Source organism: Leucopleurus acutus (assembly GCF_964270905.1).
Source record: "Leucopleurus acutus genome assembly, chromosome: 12".
Classification (NCBI taxonomy): domain Eukaryota; kingdom Metazoa; phylum Chordata; class Mammalia; order Artiodactyla; family Delphinidae; genus Leucopleurus; species Leucopleurus acutus.
Window position 1 is genome coordinate 12,084,382 of NC_139154.1, and position 22,891 is coordinate 12,107,272.

Sequence of the window (22,891 nt, forward strand, 5' to 3'; positions counted from 1 at the left end):
CTTTTCCTCATTTGAATTTCTCTCACTACTTTTCCTGTAGAATTTATATATATATATATATATATATATATATATATATATATATATATGTACATTCATTTATTTATTTTTGGCTGCGTTGGGTCATCATTGCTACGCGTGGGCTTTCTCTAGTAGCAGTGAGCGGGGTCCACTCTTCGTTGCGGTACGCGGGCTTCTCATTGCGGTGGCTTCTCTTGTTGCAGAGCACGGGCTCTAGGCCTCTAGGCGCACGGGCTTCAGTAGTGGCATGCGGGCTCAGTAGTTGTGGCTCGCGGGCTCTAGAGTGCAGCCTCAGTAGTTGTGGCACACAGGCTCAGCTGCTCCGCGGCATGTGGGATCTTTCCGGACCAGGACTCGAACCCGTGTCCCCTGCATTGGCGGGCAGATTCTTAACTACTGTGCCACCAGGGACGCCCCTCCTGTAGCACTTCATAGAGTTATCATCCTTCAAGGGAAGTTAGAGACCTGAGTTCTAATTTGGCCCCACAAGCCCTGCTGGTAGCTTACTGTGCGCCTTTGGGCAAATCATATAATCTCTGTGTCTACAGTGGAAATATTAGTACCTCCTTTGTCCTCAAAGGGATGTTGTGATAATGAAATGAGACAGAGTGGGTGAAAAGCCTTTGAAAAGTTATCCTGTTTTATCTGCTTGACATGGCTCTTCCCATACTATATTTAAAGCTCATTCCACTTGCTAATTTATTACACAGAAAAGCACACTCACCAATTCAGAAGAACCAGTTCTGGAGTCAGATATCTCTGGCTTAAGTCCTGCCTCTTTCACCCATCAGCCCTATGACCTTGAGCAAGTAACTTAATCTTTCTGACTCTCACTTTCCTCATCTATAAAACAGGGATTATATCAGAACCTGTGTGATAGGAGTTGTGTAAGGATTAAATGAGATAGTGTAAAGCGCTTAGCACACAGAATGTAAATCATAGTGAGCGCTCGTTGGTGTGCATTGTTGTCTTTAAGTTCTGTAAACTGAAAATGTAATCTCTAAGAATATGGGGTCTGTTAAAAATATTCCAAAGTAGAAAAATTATATGGAGGTCTGTAAAGTATCTTTTAATTGAATTTTGTCTTTACCATGTGGTGACAAACCTAACATTTATTAGAGATGTTGCCTTAAATGGTAAAGTATTTTCTATTTCAGTGCAACTGGCATTTATGTGCCAGATGTTCTTTTTTTTTTTTTTTTGTGGTACACGGGCCTCTCACTGTTGTGGCCTCTCCCATTGCGGAGCGCAGGCTCAGCAGTCACGGCTCACGGGCCCAGCCGCTCCGCGGCATGTAGGGATCTTCCCGGACCGTGGCACGAACCCGTGTCCCCTGCATCGGCAGGCGGACTCTCAACCACTGCACCACCAGGGAAGCCCCAGATATTCTTAATCATACTAAACAACTACAATTTTTTCCCCAGATTGCTCTCAGCTAATTTAAACTAATAGGCCGACTAGATCAGCTGTGCCGTTTACTATGTGGATAAGTAGAAGAGGGCCTAAATAAAGGAGGCAGTTGACAAAAGGAACAACGATAAAGAGCCGTACTAACGGGACCTGGGTTTGTTGTCCTGGAGATTCGTGCTGTGGCTCCTCGTTCTTCTGTCAGTTTAGGGGAAAAATAGTGTTTATGTCAGGATCATCTTCAGAGGTGGGAGTCCTAAAGGAACCAGGAAAGGAGAGAGATGCTCTTACACGGGTTGGATGTTTGTCTCCAGTTTGGGCACCAGATTGCGTTGCTGCTTGAGACCTCGGACTTTCTCTTGACTACCTTGTTGTCACAGTAAGCTCCCACACCCTTGCCCGTGAGGTTTGTGCTCCTGGCTCACAACCTTTGATTAACTCGTTTGCAGGTGAAAGTGTGGGGGGTGAAAGAGTGATCGAGTTGCTCATAATGATCTGAAGTCATGAAGTCAGTGAAGCTGGATGTGGATGAGGGGTGAAGGGTGGGGAGCTTCTCAGCGTCGTGATGAGATCCATGGCTGCTGCTCCGCTCTTCTTGTTTAGCCACTTTGTCCCTCTTTTTCGTCTCCCATTCTGTGTGCTAACGTGTCCAGCATGCTGGAAGTAAGTTTTGTTTTCTTCACTGTCCCAGGTTGAGTGTTCTGTATTCTGTTGAAGTTATCTAGTTTGGAAGCCCTGGTGTAGTCTGCTACCCCGGGCTGGGGCTGGCAAGATTGAATGTCCTAGAAGTCCAGGATTCAGGACCCCGGACCCATCTCATCTGCTCCCACCGTCCACATCCCTTCCAGACCCGAGCCCACAACTGCGTCAGTGATACTAGCTGATGTTTATTGAGCGAGTGGCCTTTGGGCCACGCACTCCCCTAGAATCCGAAGAGTTACGTCCTCCTCACAACAGTTGGAAGAGTGATTACCAATGCTTAAGTGACCTGCCCGAAGAAGCGCAGCTCGTGAGGGACAGAGATGGAAAGTTGACAAGCAGTTTGGCTCTGCGCTGTGCTTTGCCAGCTGAGCCCTCCGGCTCCCCAGCAGCCTCCTTGTCCTCGTTATCCTTTAGTGTTTTGATTTGGGGGTAGCTTTTTCTTTAATTTGCAAGTATACTTACAAAACAGTTCACTGTCACGTGAACGTCCTCAGCCCGGATTGCGAGGCAGAGGGGAGCTGTCCTAACCTGCTCTCACCACCCAGGCTAGAAGGCTCACGAGTTTGGGTGTCAAACAGAGGTCTCTCCATCCTGCCCACTGTTGGCCAGTGTCCTCCGTAGCAAATGGGAAAAGCCAGTGATGGGCCATGCTGCCAGCAGTTTGGCCCAGAGAGTGGCAGCTGTGGTGTGGAGAAGAGGGCTGTGTGGTGGTTATAGAGCGCCTGTCCTGCTGCTTTTTTCGTCTGTTTCCCTCGCTTTTGTTGTGCTTTCATTCATTCATCACACATTCATTGTGGGGACTTCCCTGGCAGTCTAGTGATTAGGACTCTGCACTTCCACTGCAGGGGGCACGGGTTTGATCCCTGGTTGGGGAGCTAAGATCCTGCATGCTGCGAGGTACGGCCAGAAACAAACCAAACAAACAAACAACAAAAACATTCAGTGTGCACCTGTCACGTGTCAGGCACTCAGAACCCTCCCTTCCTGTGGCGCCCAGTGCAGTGGGCAAGACAGTTTGCAACATGGTGGTAAGCATGGGGTGTCGGGGTCTCTCATGGAGCAGCTCCTAACGCAGATTACAGAGGCTAAAGAAGGCGCCCAGGTGAGGGTGATACCGGAATTGGCTGAAGGATGAGATGGACCTGCGCTAGAAGGGGCTGGAACTGAAGGTGGGAGAGCGGGGTGTGCAGAGGCACCCAAGGGGGGTGTTGAGAGACTTCAGGTACTTCTGGATGCCCTAGGACAGAGCCAGAGAGGTAAGGAGTCTCCCGATTGTGAAGAGTTGGGGTTTCATCTTGAGAATTATGGAGACGCCCTGGAGGGTTCTGAGCAGCAGGCTGCCGTCAGATCTGCCTTTTTGAAAGCTCACTCTGGCATGTCAGAGGGTAGCAACAAGGCCCAAGGCAGGCAGGGAAGGCCAGGGGCTACGACAGCAATCCGGACACACCTAGATCTCAGAGGGTCTCCTTTTCTCACTATTGCAGTTATGAATACAGAGGTGCTCCGAGCCCAAGAAGAATGGGAAGCTGTGGACAGTATCCAGCCAGAGACAGGTAACTGCAGGGACGGTGCTGCCTCCTCACAGCCCGCTGCTGCTAAGCACACGAGCCACCCGTGCGGCTAATGTTCTGTGCCTCTGGGATTAGGATACGGAATTCCTGGGTCTTCTCGTTTTCAATACGTGACATAGGATAAAACCTCTTTTCCCAGTTCAGAGGTGATGCCATCGACCTCTGGAGGGAATGGGGATGAATGCCTTGGGGAGAGGGCTGCCAGCCGTGAGAGAAGACAGGGAGGACCTTCGTCAGGGTCAACGTCTGCAGGGTGATGAGGTCAGGCAGAGGATGGAGGCAGGCAGCCAGGACCCCTGTGTCAGGTCGAGCAGGCTGTTCACTATACAAGGAAGTCCCTGGAACTGGGGGCTGAAGCCATCTGCTGGAAGCCTCTGTCTCTCGTGCCTTTCAGGAGGTTTGGATGGAGCTGTGGGAGGGGAGAACTGGGACCCAAATCTAGCCTGAACCCCACTTGAGCTCCTGAAGAGATGTTAGAGTGGACTGTATCAGCCATCACCTGTATTGCAGACTGATGAGTCAGTACCCTGTGACGAAGGCTGGATAGGGGATCATTCGTATCCAGGGCGTGAGAAGGGGCAAAGTAGAAGATGGGAAAGGGCCCTAAACAAACCTGTAGCATGCTCCTGCGTGGGTACCTCCTCCAGGCAGTGACCTGCCCCCGCTCACAGGTGAGTAGACATTAGGGGCCCCTGCAGATCTATCTCCACTCACTTCAGGGCATAGCCTAGTCAGCCTCTGCACAGCCGGGTCCGAAAGGGAGTCAGCCCAGCAGATAACGCCACCCCCTTGACAGAGGAGGCTTGGTTGTAACTGCAGGTGTCTGATGTTTACAGCTGAAAGTCAGCGCTGGGCTTAGAGGTGGCAACCGGCGGCCCTCAGTAAATGTCTGCTGATAGAATGACTACTGTTACAAGTGCCAGAGTGTCTTCCCTTTTGCCACAGGGAGCCGGGCCAGCTCAGACCAGCCTGGGCAGCTAATCTCTTTCATTGAGGCCCTCCAGCATTTCCAGACCGTGGACCTCTCTTCCTTCAAGGTATGACAGTAGGGAGGTTTGGGGGTCTCAAGCAAAGCACTTTCTTCCCAGGAGCCAGGTTTCTTCCCCACCAGGATAGGGCACTGGGCAAGCAAGATGGAACTTTCCAGGCGAGGGCTCTGTCTCGACTAAGAAATCTTGGGGCGCAGGATCACAAGTGGTCAAGGACCCACATGTCATGTGGGCCCCGGCGGCCTTTCAGGGACTGTGCCCCCAGAACTCTAGTGGCCCTGTCTTATAGGGGCCCGTGGAGCTGCTCCCTGCTTTCCCCTCCTAGGGATGGGGAGGTCTGCAGTCAGATGCTAGGGAGTTCCTTGGGGAAGCAGGGCAGCCTGTCCAGAGAGCTGAGTAATTCACTGCCACCGCAGGAAAATCTTCCATCCCCTAGACGAACAAGAAGTTATTTGGGAATTTAAAAAATATGTGGGGTTGGAAAAAGAAAGCGTATGAAGGAGAGTAAAAGCTGACAAGCTTTCTGGGGAATCTTGGTGACCAGTAGTAAGTTTAGAGAACTGTGATCTCAGATCTTCAACCTAAAGCCTGGCTCAAGGAGAGAGGCTAAAAAGATAGGAATCGGATTGGTTTGTAGGACCCAGAGATCCAGAGGCTGCCGAAATCAGAGTATCCTAAGCCCTGCGGCAGTGGCTGTGAACAAGGAGAGGTCGGCAGGAGCTGGTTTAGGCACTGCTGCTGTGGTGTGGACAGAAGGCGCCAGCTCCCCTCAGGGGTATCCTGCTCCAAAAAAGTGCCCACTGCCTGTTTTTTTGTTTGTTGGTTTGGCCGTGCCACATGGCATGCGGGATCTTAGTTCCCCGACCAGGGATTGAACGAGCACCCCTTGCATTGCAAGCGTGCAATCCTAACCACTGGACTGCCAGAGAAGTCCCCCCCCACTGACTGTCTTATCTTGGAAGTTGAGAGAGCTGTTAGACTTTATATTTATGTCCTTTACAGAGAGACAAAGACAGACATACAAAGGGTAGAAGCAGCCCTGCTGGGAAACTTGGCCTGGCATCTGTGAGATGCCAGCCCCCATAGCCAGCCACCTCTAGCTTCCTTGGTAGTCAGTGACATAGCTATTTCTGGAAAAGCCCAGAGGACCAAATGTAGACAATCGGATGATAACGCCTATGCTTGGGGACATCTCTCTCTACTTACAAAGAGCCTACGAGCTGGAAGAGCCTGTCTCCAGAGATTCGCAGATGCTTCACAGCTTCTGCCCCATTTCCCTGGCCCAGAGGCCAGCCAGTTAGTGGGAGAACCACTCCTTTCTGCAAGACCGGTCCTGTACTGAGCCTGATGGTAAGTTCATTAAAGCAGATGATCACAACACTCTGCCTATTGCCTGCACCTTCCTCCCCAGAAAAGAATCCAGCCAACGATCCGCAGGACCGGGCTTGCTGCCCTCCGGCACTGCCTCTTCGGGCCTCCCAAGCTCCACCAGGGCCTCCGTGAAGAAAGGGACTTGGTCCTGACCATCGCTCAGTGTGAGTGCACGGGGGCTGCCACAAGGCAGGCGCCGCGTGAGCGGTCCGGCAGAGAGCACAGTTTGCTACCCGGTTGCTGAGACTAAGCCAGGGCTCCTGCATTTACCATGCTGGGGGGAGAGCAGAGTGTCTGGAGCACCGGCCAGGTCTGTCTGGGCTGTACCGTTCTCTGGGAAGCACTCAGTCCTCCTGTGAGGGCCAATCCAACAGAGCATGGGTGTGTTTTGGGGCAGGTGGCCTGGATAGCCAAGACCCAATGCATGGCCGAGTCCTCCAGACCATCTATAAGAAGCTGACCGGCTCCAAGTTTGACTGTGCCCTCCACGGAGACCACTGGGAAGATCTGGGCTTTCAGGGTAAGAGAGAGGAATGGTTCATCTTCTCCCTGACTCCTTATTCCAGGACTAGCGTGAGAACCCAGACAGTCCTCTTCCTGTCATGTCAGCACCATGAGACAGGATATCTGGGGCAGAGCATTTCAGGAAGAGGGTACAGCAAATGCAAAGGCCCTGAGGTGAAATGTGTGTACCTCTTTCTGAGAAATAGCAAGGAGTGTGGCTGAAGTGGCGAAGGAGAATAGTTCGCTCGGGGTGTAAAATATTTACTCTAAGTGAGATAGAAAGTGAGATAGAAAGCATGGGAGTGATAGGATTTAGAATCTAGTGTTTTCTTTTTATTCTTTTCTTTTACTATCGATGACAATTTTTTTTTATATTATTTCATTTTTTTGAGTGAAACAAAATGATTTCACCTGTTTTGGGACTGTACTATTTTTTCAAAATCATATCAAATTACATTTGTATAGAATAGGAAAATATCTTAATTTAAAAAGGAAACTTTATATCCTCATAATTAATTGGTGCTCTGTTGGTACTGACAATGTGTTTAAGTCCCTTTACCTTCCTTCATCTATAATATAATTGTCCTAAATAGTCCCTCTGTGTACATTGAGAATGACATCAGTGTTATGATTTTTGTTTCAACCATTAATTAAAATAACTCAAGAGGAGAAGCAAGGTCTGTTGTATTTACCCATATGTTTACTCTCTCTATTGTTCTTTCTTCTGATATTCTAAGATTCCTTCTTTTATCACTTCCTTTCTGTTTCAGGAACTTCCTTTAGCCATTTTCTAAAGTAGGTCTGCTGGCAATAGATTCTTTAGCTTTCCTTCATCTGAGAATGTCTTGATTTCCCCTTCACTCCTGAAGGATAATTTCTCTGAATGTAGAATTCCAGGTTGACAGGTCTTTTCTTTCAGCGCTTGAAAATAAATGTGCTACTTCCTTTTGGCCTCCATGGTTTCTGATGAGAAATCTGCTGTCACTTGAATTATTCCTCCTTGTTAGATAAGAAGTTGTTTCTCTCTCTGCTTTCAAGATCTCTTTTGTTTGTTTTTTTTCTTTTGTTTGCAGGAGTTTGACTCTGATATGTCTTAGTGGGGATTTCTTTGGGCTTATCTTATTAAGGGTTTGCTCAGCTTCTTGAATCTGTAGGTTTATGTCTTTGGCAAATTTGGTAAAATTTCAGCCATTATTACTTTGAGTACTTTTTTCAGCCCTGCTCTTTCTCCTCCCTTGTACAACTCTGATGACACAGATGCTAGATCTTCTGTTACTGTTCCACAGGTCCCAGAGGCTCTGTTCATTTTAGGGGGATATCTGTATAGCTCAGAGGTCTTCAAGGCTCTGTTTATTTTGTTTTGTTTTTTCTCTCTATTGATCAGATTGGGCAGTTTATATTGTTCCATCTTCAAGTTCACTGGTTCTTTCCTCTTTGGTCTCTATTCTGCTGTTGAGCCCATCCAGTGAGTTTTTAATTTTAGGTATTATATTTTTCTGAAGTTTCTGTTTGGTTCTTTACATCTGATATGTCTTTACTGAGACTTTCTGTTTTTTCATTTTTTTCACATGTTTGTAATTGCTTATCAAAGGCATTTTTATGATAGCTGCTATAGTAGCTTCCCATTGTTGCTGCAGAAAATTACCACAAATTTAGTGGCTTCAATCAACACAGACTTATTATCTTCTAGTTCTGTAGTTCAGAAGTCTGACACAGTCTCACTGGGGCAAGATCAAGGTGGCAGCAGGGCTGCATTCCTTTTTGGAGGCTCTGGGAGGAAATCTATTTCTGTGCCTTTTCCACCTTCTCGAGTCCACCCACGTGCCTCCTCCTTCAGAGCCAGGAACGCAGCATCTCTCTGAGCTGATTCTGTCCTCACATCTCTCTTTCTGACTCTGTGCTTCTACCTCCCTCTCTCACTTTTAAGGATTCTTCTGACTACATTGGGCCCAGCCAGATAATCCAGGATAACCTCCCTGTCCTGATTAGCAACCTCCGTTCTAACTGCAACCTTGATTCCCCCTTGCTGTGCAACAGAACGTACTTGTAGGTTCTGGGGATTAGGACGTGGCTATCTCTGGAGGTGCCAGTTATTCTGCCTAGGACAGCTGCTATAAATTCCTTCCTTATCAGGTAATTCCAACATATGTGTGATCTCAGTGTTGCTATCCGTTGATTGTCTTTTCTTATTCAAATTGAGGTTTTCCTAGTTCTTGGTGTAATAAGTGATTTTTCATTGTGTCCTAGATATTGTGGGTATTATGTAATGACAGTGTTGATCATCTTTCAATCTGCTATTTTAGCAGGCCTCCTCTGACACTGGGCGGTGGGGGAAGGGTGATGTCACCTCATTACTGCCAGGTGGGGATAGAAATCCAGGTATCCCACCTGACCTCCACTAATACCACTGGCTGGGTGGGGCAGGGGTGCCTCATTGCTGTTCCCATGTAGCCTCCACTGATGTCACGAAGGGTGTGGTGGGCTCCTTAGCACTAGAGAAGGATAAAGGTCCCAGCTCCCCGCTTCTTTGACTGCCTTGTTACAGTCAGGCAGGGGAAGTCTAGGCTCTCCACTTGGGCAGTGATCAAGGTAACCAAGTCATTGAATCTCACAGAGCAGGGATTTCATTAAGCACCCTGAATTTCCTCTTGGTTTTTGTTTTAGGAACAAATCCAGCCACAGACTTGAGAGGAGCAGGCTTCCTTGCCCTCCTGCATCTCCTGTACCTGGTGATGGACTCAAAGACCTTGCTGATGGCCCAGGAGATCTTCCGCCTGTCTCGTCACCATATCCAGGTGGGGCTTTGGTGGGAAGCCAGCAGAGAGGGCTGTAGGGGCTAGGACCTGGGCACAGGGCTCTCCTGAGTAACCATGACAGCTTCGCAGGTAGATCTCCAATTGCTGAGGGCCCTCAGGACAGCTGAGGCAAACCGGGCATGGGTATCCCTGTCACCCTGACCTGGCTGGAATCTGAGCTCCAGCACTCATTAGTGTGTGTCTCAAGCAAGTGCCTCAACCCTTCAGGGCCTTGGTTTCCTCATCCATAAAGAGGAAATCTTGGAAACGTCAGCTGGATAGTTGGGAAAATTAAATGAGGTAATGTACAAAAGCGCTAGACACAACTGTGGTACCAGCGTCTCAGCTCACTGCCCTCCCAGTAGTGGCAGGTTCTCCTGACCCTGGAGGAGGGGGGTCAGCCTTTATTTGCCCAGAGAAGAAGGTTTGCCTCGAAGTGTCAGGTAACACATGGACTTGCTGAAAGGCCAGAAGTGGCTCCTGTCGCCCTCAGGTTCTGTCCAGGCCTGCTCTCCAGGGTTGGTTTGATGGTTTTCCCCTGTAGTAAAAGGTGGTGGTCCCTCTGTTTAGAAAACATACTTGACCTGTTTCCTGCCATTCATCTATCCCAGATTCATGGGGCCTGGAATTCATTCATGTACTAAACAGGTATTTATTTAGGATTCCCTGTGCTAGTTATTGTTCTTGGTGTTTGGGAAACATCAGTGAGCAAAACAGACAAAGATCCTTCTAGCAGAGAGGACAAGACAGTAAGCCTAATACATAAATAAATTATAGAGTGTGTTAAAGGTGGTAAGTGCTACGTAGGCAAGGTTAGGAGAATGTGGGAGGATTACAGTTTTATGGGGTATTAGGGTAGCTCTCACGAGAGGGTGAGACTTAAACCAAGCCTTGAAGGAGGTGAGGATGTTAGCCAAGCTTGTATTTGGAGGAAGAGCATTCCGCACAGAGCGGGCAGCTAGAGCAAACGTCCCAAAGGAGGTGTATGTCTGGCATGTGCAGGAATGGCAGGGAGGCCAGCTGGAGCAGAAGGGGCAGGGAGGGCAGTAGGAAGGAGGTGATGGGGTAATGGGGAGCAGACGGTGTCGGGCCCGGTAGGCTATGATGAGGATGTTTGCTTTTACTCTGAGTCACATGAGGGTTTTGAACAGCCTGGAGTGACACGATCCAACTTACATTCTTAAATGGATCCTACCAGCCGTTGGGTTGAGAGTAGTCTCTGGTGAGGGCTTTTGTAATCAAGTTAGAGATGATGGTGATCTGGACCAGGGTATTTTCAGAGGAGGCGTTGTGAAGTGATCCGATTCTGGATGTAGAATCTTGAGCGTATGGGCTGTAGAGAATAGAGCCAGCATATTTTTCGAATGGATTGGGTACAGGTGTAAGAAAAAGAGGCATCAATGGTGATTTTTAGCCTGAGCAGCTGGAAAGACAGAGTGGCCACCAACTGAAATGGAAAAGAAAGAGCAAGGGTGGGGGTGGTTCCATCTGCCATATAAATTTTAGACTGAGGTTATGCGTTTGTTTGTTTCATAAATTTACTTATTTATTTATTTATTTTTGGCTGCGTTAGGTCTTCGTTGCTGCACGCAGGCTTTCGCTAGTAGCAGCGAGTGAGGGCTACTCTTCCTTGTGGTGCGCGGGCTTCTCACTGCAGTGGCTTCACTTGTTGTGGAACACGGGCTCTAGGCGCACAGGCTTCAGTAGTTGTGACACGTAGGCTCAGCAGTTGTGGCGCACGGGCTCTAGAGCACAGGCTCAGTAGCTGTGGTGCATGGGCTTAGTTGCTCCGCAGCATGTGGGATCTTCCTGGACCAGGGCTTGAACCCGTGTCCCCTGCAGGCGATTCTTAACCACCGTGCCACCAGGGAAGCCCCAGGTTATGCGTTTTTGACAACTACGGAAGTGATATACCTCATGTCAGGAGCACCCATGTCAACACGTCTTATTACTGGTGAAGTTAACCTTGGGCACATGGTTAAGGGGATATCAGCCAGGTTTCTACGCTGTAAAGTTACTATTTTTCCCTTTGTAATTAATCACTGTCTTGGCGGAAGAGACTTTGAAGCTATGCAAATATCCTGTTTTTCCTCAAACTTGGTTCTAATAGTGATTTTGTTTCCCTCATTCCTCCTACATTTATTAATTTTTAAATTTATTAATTGGAATTCTTCTGTAAGAAAGAATGGTCTTTGCTATTTATTGATTCAGGTACTTTTTATATCCACATGGACTCAGATTTTTATTTTATTCTATGGGATATAACCCAACACTTTTATTATTTATTTTGTTGCTAAAATTGTTCCCATGTCGACCAATTTTTTTGTTTTACATCTAAAAAAGAAAAAGCTCTTTCAGGTGGTACCTGTGCCCTTTCACCATGCCCTGTCCTTTTTTGAGCACTTTTCTACTTTCTGGACCCTAAAGATGCTCTAGGCTCTTGTATTTTCCCTGAATGATTCCCAGCCCTGAGATCAACCACTTCTCCAAAGAGCTCTTGTTCTTTAGTTGGAGAATGATATTTGGAAACCAAGATCTGAGTGCTGGGTGTTCTCACTGGTATTAGGATCTCACTGCTTCTAGGCCCTCTCAGTGTCCAGAGCTTGGAAAATATGTATGTGTCACTGATTCCCTCCTGACTCTGAAAGGAGTGGTCTCCAGTGGTGAGCAGACCTGCCCAGGCCCCAGCAGCACTTCACAGAGAACAGGAAGGGGGGTGTGATGCTGCCTGAGGGAGAGGAGCTGAGAATGAGTGGCTGAAGGTCAGACCTGCAGCATTTTCTTCAGATCATTTTGTCTTCAAGCTGGAGTCAGGCCGGCCTGCACTGCAAAAACAGACTGTTCCAGTAACTGTGTTGTTGGTCATATTAGTTAATTCTCAGAACCTCAGCTTCTTGCTTTGTAACATGAGAAAATAATCCCAACTCCGTAGACTTATTCTGAGTTGGAGAAAAACCGTGTAAAGTGCTAAGCACATTAGTCATTCAAGGAGTGTTAGTTATCAAAGTAACTTTTGATTTCTGTGAGCAAAAATACATTTTATATACATCTTATAGATAATACATGCATACGTAAATATATGTGGTGTTTTCAAAATCATATCTGCGCTTGCGCCTGCACACACAGACACAACACATACATCCACACATATACACACAGCCGTTGTAAGGTAAGATGGATCCATTTTGAATCTAAAACTTCTTGACTACAAAACAAATAGTCACACAGTTCCCGCCACCTGGGCAGAAATGCCACCTGGGCATTTCGTTCACTGCATATCTCTGTTATCTTTTGAGGAAGAGTACCCATTAAACCTGACGGTTTCACGTACGCCCATCTCTTCCAGGAGACACTGGAGGAGGCAAGAGGGGACCTCGTGAGGATCTGGTCTTGAGGTATATCAGGACCCATGAGTTGAGAATGTGGGCGTATTCTGTGCTCTTCACGATGCGGGGAGGTAATGTCTGGGTCAGGTTTGAGAACCGGACCAGTTAGCCTGTGAAACAGTGCAGTCTCTTGTAGTGATGCTGCTTTGTTATAGGAGGCCCAGAGGTTGAGGCATATCTTAGCAGTCACTGGGCCAGCCCCTTGTTGTAGAGACAGTGAAGACCCAGAGAGGGGAAATGGCTTGCCCAAGGTCCCCCAGCTAATGAGTATTTCCTAGAAATCATCTCTGACCTCAGTGCCTCCCTTCTTGTGGTTTTTGAAGGCTGTCTTGTAAGATCTTCCTGCAGAAATATGGAAGCCAGGGTAGAGGGTTAGTGCCAATTCAGCATCCCTCATTCGTTTTCAAGGACAGGCTTGACTGAGGTGAGGGGGTAGGTCATTGGATATCTGAGGGAGGAATGTCCCAGGCAGAGGGAAGAGCAAGACGAGAGAGGAAGCCCTGGGTACTTGATCTGGGTCCAGACCAGCCTGGCCACTTCGACCAATCTGTTTCTCATCCCTTCACCTGCTGGCCTCTGTGGAATTTATTGTGGATTTATACTTACTCCACAACATGCATGTCAGACAATAAGAAGGAATAGCAGCTTAAAATAATAAAATAAGAGGGCTGGTGTAGGTGTCAGGAAGCTAGATCCTAGTTCCATCTGCAGTACCATTACTTAGCTATGATTTGAGGCAAGTCACCTAGCCTCTCTGGGCCTCCCTTTGCTGTTTTATGAAATAAGAGATTTGGCCTAAAAGATTCTAAGGTCCCTTCCGGCTTTATGATTCCTTGAACTCTTAAGTAACTCCAAAGTTTAAAGGAAAACTTCACCTCAAGCCCTTATGGATCTTGAATATACAGTTTTCCAGGAGGCACGTAGGAGACCAGAGTAACAGTTGGGGGACTCAGACCTGCCAGAAGCCAGTCCTGTCTCTTTTCTAAGGAGAGAGCTGAGGTCTCAGGTACCTGTGGTACATCCTACTAAAGGGGAATTGGCCAGAAAGTACAGATGCTGGGGGAACCCAGGACTCCATGGAAGTGCATGGCCCACACTGTCCTGAGGAGGAGGAGTGCTACAGTTCAGATGCCGAGACGCAGGCCGCATCTGGCTGATTGCTGGCAGGAAAGGAAGCCCCTCACAACAGTAGTTACAAACAGACAACAATTTGTATAGCTTTCCTTGCAATTTCCGTCTGTTATTTCATCCCATCAACATGACAAGCCTGCGTAAAGGTAGGGCAGAGATGATCCTTGTAAGTCTTCATTTCCTGGCGAAGGAACATGAAGATACTACAGACCAATATCGCTGATGAATATAGATGAAAAGATCCTCAACAAAATGCTAGCAAACAGAATCCAACAACACATTAGAAGGATCATACACCATGATCAAGTGGGATTTATCCCAGGGATGCAAGGATTCTTCAATATATGCAAATCAATCAGTGTGATACACCATATTAACAAATTGAAGGAGAAAAACCATATGATCATCTCAGTAGATGCAGAAAAAGCTTTTGACAAAATTCAACACCCATTTATGATAAAAGCTCTCCATAAAGTGGGCATACAGGGAACCTACCTCAACATAATAAAGGCCATATACAACAAACCCACAGCAAACATCATTCTCAATGGTGAAAACCTGAAAGCATTTCCTCTGAGATCAGGAGCAAGACAAGGATGCCCACTTTTGCCACTATTATTCAAAATAGTTTTGGAAGTCCTAGCCATGGCAATCAGAGAAGAAAAAGAAATAAAAGGAATACAAATTGCAAAAGAAGAAGTAAAGCTGTCACTGTTTGCAGATGACATGATACTATACATAGAGAATCCTAAAGATGCCCCAGAAAACTACTAGAGCCAATCAATGAATTTGGTAAAGTTGCAGGATGCAAAATTAATGCACAGAAATCTCTTGCATTCCTATACACTAATGATGAGAAATCTGAAAGAGAAATTAAGGAAACACTCCCATTTACCATTGTAACAAAAAGAATAAAATACCTAGGAATAAACCTACCTAGGGAGACAAAAAGACCTGTATGCAGAAAACTATAAGACACTGATGAAAGAAATTAAAGATGATACAAACAGATGGAGAGATATACCATGTTCTTGGATTGGAAGAATCACTATTGTGAAAATGACTGTGCTACCCAAAGCAATGTACAGATTCAATGCAATCCCTATCAAATTACCAATGGCATTTTTTACAGAACTAGAACAAAAAATCTTAAAATTTGTATGGAGACACAAAAGACCCCGAATAGCCAAAGCAGTCTTGAGAGAAATAAACAGAGCTGGAGGAATCAGACTCCCTGACTTCAGACTATACTACAAAGCTACAATAATCAAGACAATATGGAATGGGCACAAAAACAGAAATATAGATCAGTGGAACAGGATAGAAAGCCCAGAGATAAACGCACGCACCTATGGTCAAGTAATCTATGACAAAGGAGGCAAGGATATACAATGGAGAATAGACAGTCTCTTCAATAAGTGGTGCTGGGAAAACTGGACAGCTACATGTAAAAGAATGAAATTAGAACACACCCTAACACCATACACAAAAAGAAACTCAAAATGGATTAGAGACCTAAATGTAAGACTGGACACTATAAAACTCTTAGAGGAAAACATAGGAAGAACACTGTCTGACATAAATCACAGCAAGATTTTTTTCGATCCACCTCCTAGAGTAATGGAAATAAAAAAAAAGTAAACAAATGGGACCTAATGAAACTTACCAGCTTTTGCCAAGCAAAGGAAACTACAAACAAAATGAAAAGACAACCTTCAGAATGGGAGAAAATATTTGCAAACAAATCAATGGACAAAGGATTAATCTCCAAAATATATAAACAGCTCATGCAGCTCAATATTAAAAAAACAACCCAATCAAAAAATGGGCAGAAGACCTAAATAGCCATTTCTCCAAAGAAGACATACAGATGGCCAAGAGGCACACGAAGAGCTGCTCAGCATCACCAGTTATTAGAGAAATGCAAATCAAAACTACACTGAGGTGTCACCTCACACCAGTTAGAATGGGCATCATGAGAAAATCTACAAACAACGAATGCTGGAGAGGGTGTGGAGAAAAAGGAACCCTCTTGCCCTGTTGGTGGGAATGTAAATTGATACAGCCACTGTGGAGAACAGTATGGAGGTTCCTTAAAAAACTAAAAATAGAATTACCGTATGACCCAGCAATCCCACTCCTGGGCATATACAAAACCGGGCAGCTACTAAGTGGTGAAGCTGGGGCGAGGACCCCCATCACCTGACAACTCGCCCAGCCGTGGGCTCCTTACAGCCAGCAGCCCGCCTCAGAGTCACCTGGGGGGATGAAGGAAAGGAGATATTTCTATCTGAATTCCAGTTTTCACTGCTTTTTAGTAAGCAGGCTTTTATAAAAATATTCCTGCGAATGAATGAACACTAAGTTCGGATCCTCTGTTAATTATGTTGCTACCATGTTCTTGTTCCCATATTTATTTTTAGACTGAAAGAAAGCAAGGGAAGGGATGATATTATACAAATATTATAATTAAATAGGCAATACCCCAAGGTAGAGATGCATTGCTGCTGACCTCAGCTACCCACTGAGGCGCAGATAATAATTATGAATGTTTGTTAGCACCTCCTCAGGCCAGTGCTGCACTTAGCATTTTGCACATGTGATCTAAATTACTCCTTAGAGCAGCTCTGTGAGGTAGGTTGTGGGATAATAGAAAATGTAGACTGTGGATAATAAAAGCTACCCTGGTGGCGCAGTGGTTGAGAGTCCGCCTGCCGATACAGGGGACATGGGTTTGTGCCCCGGTCCGGGAAGATCCCACATGCCGCGGAGCGGCTGGGCCCGTGAGCCATGGCCGCTGAGCCTGCGCGTCCGGAGCCTGTGCTCCGCAGCGGGAGAGGCCACAACAGTGAGAGGCCCGCGTACCGCAAAAAAAAGAATAAAAAATAAATAAATAAAATAAAATAAAAGCTACCCTGGGGAGTTTTTGTAAGGATTAGCGAATTGACTCCACTGAACATGGCCCTTGTGTGGGGGTCCCCAGGACCACTGGGAGGACTCCCAGGATTTGGTGTATAGTTGTACTCTCAGCTGTGATTTACTGCAGCAAAAGCAAAATCAGCAAAGGGAAGAAGTGCATGGACAACATCCATAGGAAACCAGGTGCGGGCTTCCAGGAGTCCTCTCCCAGTAGAGTCACACGGGACGCACTTAATTCCTCCAGCATCGAATTGCGTAACACGTGGAATGTTGCCAACCAGGGGGCTCATCAGAGATTCAGTGTCCGAGGTTTTTACTGGGGGCTGGTCACGCAGCACCATCTGTCTAGCACTTACCAAAATTCCAGAATCAGGGCGAAGGCAGGTGTTCAGCATAAACCGTATGGTTTGCACAGTTTGGGTACAATAGTCAGCCTGAGGGGATGGTGGGAACCCTCTCAAAATCCAGGTTCCCAGATGCCAGCCTTATAAGCAGGCTTTTCTAAGGATGGCAATCTCAGGCCTGCTGTGTTCACTTTTTTTTTTTAACATCTTTATTGGAGTATAATTGCTTTACAATGGTGTGTTAGTTTCTGCTTTATAACAAGGTGAATCAGCTATACATATACATATATCCCCATATCTCCTCCCTCTTGCATCTCCCTCTCACCCTCCCTATCCCACCCGTCTGGTCACAAAGCACCAAGGTGATCTCCCTGTGCTATGCGGCTGCTTCCCACTAGCTATTTTACATGTGGTAGTGTACATACGTCCATGCCACTCTCTCACTTCGTCCCACCTTACCCTTCCGCCTCCCCGTGTCCTCAAGTCCATTCTCTATGTCAGCGTCTTTATTCCTGTCCTGCCCCTAGGTTCTTCAGATGTGTTCACTCTTTTCTGCACAGCACTTAAAATTTATTTCCTTTTTGGTTTTGAGAGACGGGAGAGCCGAGTCTCACAGAGTTCGGGTGGCCTTCCTAAGTATACACAGCTGGCAGGTGGCCAGGCCAAGACCTGGAATCCAGGTGTCATGGAAGGCCCTGAGAAAAATCCCTGTGGAGCCAGAAGACCTTCTACAGTTCAGTGCTGGCCACTGGAACTTTTTGCAGTGAAGGAAATGTTCTCTATCTGCACTGTCCGGTGTAGCAGCTCTTAAGCAAGAGTGGCTATAGAGCACAGGAAATACGGCTGGTATGACTAAGGAGTTGAATTTCTAATTTTACTTAATTTTCAATTAATTAAAATTTAAATAGCTACACCTGGCTAGTTGCTATAGTACTGGACAGCACAGTTCTCCATCACAATGTAACGGATTTTTCTTCTCAAGGGAAGCAGATGGGATAAATAGACTTTGGCTCTTGTTCTAAGCTAAGGAACGCACTGGTCTATGTGTCTCTCTCAGCCGATGTCCTTGTGTGGGTTCAAGAGCGGAAACTAACATGCAGTATTTGCAGATCCCCTGGGGAAAGCCTCTTTTCATTTGCTTGGGTTTTTGTTGTTAAAGAATAGGAAGGAACTGGCCCCTCCAAAAAGAAAGCATTCAGGTGGATGCTATAGGGAATTTGGAGGCCCTTCCTGGTAAAGCAGCCCTGCTGGACCCAGTCTGCCCCGCTCGGGAGTGGGACCTGCACAGCCCATTCTCAGGCTTCTGCGTTACTAAGAGATGGGGTGCGCCCTAAGTCAATGCTGACTTTCTACTTACTTGTACCTTCTCTGTCTGCTTTTGGGTGAAGAGCTTATGAGCAAATAACCAGAAGCCCAGAGAAGGGGAGAAGAGATTTTAAGAACCTATAGAATTGGTTAGATAACTGAGCCTCACTCCTCTTGTGTCCATCCAACCCCAGGGGGTGATGTGGTCCACAGGCAGCACACGGGGCGGGCCTGGTGAAGGCCAAGGAAAGCTGATGCATCGGATGTTGAAGAGGCTGGAGAACTAGCACAGGGGTTTGTGCACCAGCTTCGGAGTGAATCGACCTCAGTAGGAGTCTTGGTTCCAACACCTTAGGAAAGTTATTTAAGGTCACTGACCCTCAGTTTCCTCCTCTGTAAAATGGGAAGATTATTGTGAACATTAAATGTAAGCATCAGTAATACCAGCTGCTTGCCTCTGGCTGTGATTGTTATCTCCTGCGGGCCAGGTCGGGTTGTGGGTGACGGGAAGCACAGAAGGTGAGAGCCTAGATTGCCACTGACCCAGTACCCACTCCATTCCAGCAATTCCCCTTCTGTTTGATGTCCGTGAACATCACCCGCATCACCATCCAGGCCTTAAGGGAGGGATGTCTCTCCAGGTGAGTCCCCACGCTGGTCACCCTGCCCTCCCCGGCCAGCAGAGCCTGGTTCCCTCCCACCCCCCACCCCCTGTGCCTCATCCTCCCAGCTCTCCCTCACCTGCTGGTTCTGGGGTACCTGGAGAGATCCCCGTGCACCAGCCTCACAGCCCATCTCTCCTCCCCAACCCTGACCTCAGATGTGAAGGCTCCTTGGGGACAGGGCAGGAGGGCCCCCAGGTGTCAGCCTCTGTCCACTGCTGAGCAGGTGACCTCCCTCGTCCTGCAGGGAGTGTAACCGGCAGCAGAAGGTGGTCCCGGTGGTGAACAGCTTCTACGCCGCCACTTTCCTCCGCCTCGCGCACGTCTGGAGGACGCAGCACAAGACCATCTCTGACTCGGGCTTTGTCCTCAGAGGTGTGCTCGCTCTTCTGGGGAGGCCTAGCTCCTGCACTCCTGGCGCCCCCGGGTTCAGGGACCCCAGGGTGGTTGCTGGACTGGTTTGGGGTGCCTTCCTTTCCCCCCGCCCCCCATTCACGGCTTCTCAAGTTCCAGCTTCCCCGGGCCTCCAATCCCACCCTCAAGAGCCTGCCACTCTCCTTCCTCCGCCGCCACTCTTCTCCCTTCCTGGCCCTGTACATCCGGTGACTATATTTTCTGAATCAAAAGCTGGGCCCAACAGTTGGACTGGCTATTCAAAGTTGAGACTGTCCTGGACAGGGTAGAGTGTGTGGTCCCTGGGTCTCCCTCTCTGGTGAGCTCTCCATCTTAGACGACTCGTTCACCCTCCTCTCCGGAGCCTCTGGGTTGTGCATTCCACAGCCCCCACAAGCCTTCTGCTCCCCAATCCTCTCTGTTCCAGACTTGGAGGTGTTGGCCAAGAAGAGCCCCAGACGGCTGCTCAAGACCCTGGAGATCTACTTGGCTGGAGTGTCAAAGGGACAGGCCTCCCTGTTGGGGGCGCGGAAGTGTGCTGGGCCACAAGCCGCTCCCTCCAAGGATCTCACTTTCACAGGAGTGTGTGACCTGCCACCACACTCCTCTGAAGGCACATGGCTGATCTGACCAACCCCAGTGAGCGGCCACCGGATCAAAAGCCTTGAAAGGGCTTTCGGAGGGTGTACCCTGGCGCCGTTCTGCCCCTTGCGGTCCTAGCAGAAGGGATGTAGGAAGCCTGTTTGGGGAGCCAAGGACCCTCACCTGCATGAGGCATTAGGGGCTGTTAAATTTGACCCACTCCCCGCAGAACTGCCTCCAGAGCAAGGAAAACTTTGCCACAATCTTAGTTGGGCTACAGCTTCCAGAGTTGGGTTCCAGGTCATTTCAGTGACAGATCATGAGGTGGGAGACCCCGTCTGGGTGTTCCACACAGCCCTACATCAAAGGTATTCCCGAGGAGAGGTGCCGGAGTTCTGACTCCTGGCAGCGGGGCTTTCAGGCCTCGGGTCCACGGGACAGGGACCAGACATGGGCTGAGCAGTTAGAATGTGAAGGGAGATGGTATCGGTGGCAGCAGCTGACAGGGGGCAGCATGAACCAGAGAGTGCACACGGGCCTGCCTTCCTCTCCATCCCCTGAGGTCTCTGGCCTTGCACTTATCCCACCCTCACCTCTCCCCATCCCTCCTTCCCACTGCTTGTGACACAGAGCCAGGCACTGGGCTGGGTGTCTGCTGCCGCCCATCCTAACCGCCCACCAGCTGGGCTACCCCCGTGGAGGCTGTGCAGGTCCCATCAGGGATGGTTCTCTGGCCTGGGCGAAGGAAGGAGGAAATTCACGTACCAGCAGTTTTTAAATAAAAGAATTCTTCTGGGTTAAGAGTCTCAAGTGTTTTCCTTCCAGACAAGCTTTGTGCCTTCCTGTGGCCCTGTTATCCCAGGGTCCCCTTTAGAGCCAGGCACTCGGCCGGGTGACGTCCTGGTTGTCTCTGGTGCTGGTCATGGGCCCAGGAGAGGCTGCTGTGCCCTGGCCACACTCCCGCCAAGTTCATACACTGTCCAGCCTCACCCTGCTGCACTTACAGACCCAGAGTCTCTGCATGCTCTAACCAGTGGGCAAGGCGGCCCTGGCTCTTGTTAAAGTTGGCTGGTGTTTGTCCTATATTTGCTTCTGGGGAAGCTAGCTGTTGTCGCTTCACTCACAAAAGGGCCTCCAGGGCTTTGGCGCTGGGGAACGGGGGCAGGTGAGAGCCCCACTAGGCTGCTCTCCCGTCCTCTGACCTCCCTCAAGTGGAGTCACGGAAGACAACTGTCCAGCCCCGCAGGCCTCTCCAAGTCCGCCCCATGCAGGGGGAGGCCCATCACAGAGGTGGAGATGACAGATGGCCACCCAAGTATGCAAGGGGCTCCTGTCAGCAGGCTGCCTCAAGGGCGGGGCTGGTAGTGGACCCTGCTGCTTGCCTTGTGTCGTCTTTGACCTAAACTAATCCTCTACCTCCTTCGTCCTGACGAGGCGCTTAGCTGACTGGCAGAGATGGCAGCAAGATTACTGGGCCTGGTGGGGTTAGAACGCAGCCCAGCCTCCACTTCAGAATGTCAAGTTCAACGGTTCCTTTCCTGCAGATTCCTTTCCCTCGCTCAGACCTTGAGGCCAGCTCAGCAGACCTCGACCGTGAGTGCTCAGCCCACAGCACAGTCGGGACCAGCATTCGTGGGCCTCTAGCTGGAGGGGAGGCCAATGGCCTCTGCAGAAGCCTGTCCCACATCACTCTTGGTGGGATGCTCTCCGGACAACTTCGGACCTGGGAACGTTCGCAATAACAGTCCAGGGATTAAGTTGCAGTTCAGTTGATGGATTGGCTGGGGGGGACGTCTAAATGCTCTGAAAGTAGATGCAAAAATCTTAATCTATGCATTTTTCTTGGGAAAGGCCTTCCAAGGCCTTTCATGAGAGACTTAAAATGCTTCACAACCCTAAAAAGGTCAGAACCATGGATTTGGTACAACCCTTACTCTTTCCCCTTTTAAAAGTCATCCCTGGAACACGCTCTTTGCAGAGGCTGTCCAGTGGACTCCCGGGATATCTCTGTGTGGAGAAAACAGCAGGGGGATGCACGGGGAGCTGATTTCTCTATGCTTCTCAGCACAAAAATCACTGAGATGAACTTGATCAGAATTTCTGTATGGGACGGAAGAGCCAGCATGTCAGAGCTCAGAAGCCACTTAGCCTGGAGGGCCCGGGGTGAGAGTGGGTCAGGATGGCTGCAACCCTGCCAGGCCTCGTGGACTCCGGTCCTTCTGGTCTGGGCTTACGCAGCTCCCGCCTTGCTCATACCACGCCCCCCCCAACCCCGGCCAGGTCATGTCCCCCAGGGTGGGACTGCTTTGGGGCTACTCCATTCTCTGCCTATTTAGCTACCTAGCCTCTTTGCTTTTCCAGCCACTACCCCGTTACACCAGAGAATGAACTAGGGCCCAGATGAGGAAAAGCAACTTGCCCAGGCTCAAACAGAGGCAGGTGAGAACCAGACCCCATGACCCTCGGACACTAGTCGGGTGCTTTTCCCACGGCCCCACGTGGCCCTGAGCTCATCAGCCGAATACCCGACGCAACGACGTGACAAGCCGGCCTCCCGCACAGAGGTGCAGAGCTGTGCTCTTGCTTGGTGAGCACACATCCTTTGGAAGCTGCCTTGCAGTGGATCATTGGGGCCCCTGAGGAAATACTGGCTTGAATGGAGATGAATCCCATACCCGCCGCCACAACCTTCTCCCCGTCGGGAATGTGAGACTGAACCGAACCTCGGGCTGAAAGTGATCCTGAGCCCTGGCCCTGTGCCACCTCCCTATTGGGTTCACAGCAGTGCCTGCCAGGCCCACTGGGACTC

General features: G+C 48.8%; 1 protein-coding gene across 7 annotated transcripts in view; it reads left to right on the top strand.

Moving 5' to 3' along the window:
• The window catches only part of ELMOD3 (ELMO domain containing 3), a 28,332-nt gene extending 7,499 nt beyond the window's left edge, over positions 1-20,833 (top strand). For 5 of the 7 annotated variants that reach the window (XM_082851902.1, XM_082851906.1, XM_082851903.1 and 2 more), the window contains 8 exons: positions 3,615-3,683; positions 4,647-4,738; positions 6,102-6,225; positions 6,459-6,581; positions 9,230-9,360; positions 19,010-19,086; positions 19,355-19,482; positions 19,928-20,833. In XM_082851902.1, the coding sequence (XP_082708028.1) occupies positions 3,615-3,683; positions 4,647-4,738; positions 6,102-6,225; positions 6,459-6,581; positions 9,230-9,360; positions 19,010-19,086; positions 19,355-19,482; positions 19,928-20,130 (947 nt within the window). In that variant the 3' untranslated portion in view covers positions 20,131-20,833. Of the gene's footprint in view, positions 1-3,043; positions 3,159-3,614; positions 3,684-4,646; positions 4,739-6,101; positions 6,226-6,458; positions 6,582-9,229; positions 9,361-19,009; positions 19,087-19,354; positions 19,483-19,927 lie in introns of those variants that run through there. The other 2 variants (XM_082851908.1, XM_082851905.1) reach the window with 2 other exon arrangements.
• Positions 20,834-22,891: the final 2,058 nt, after the last annotated feature.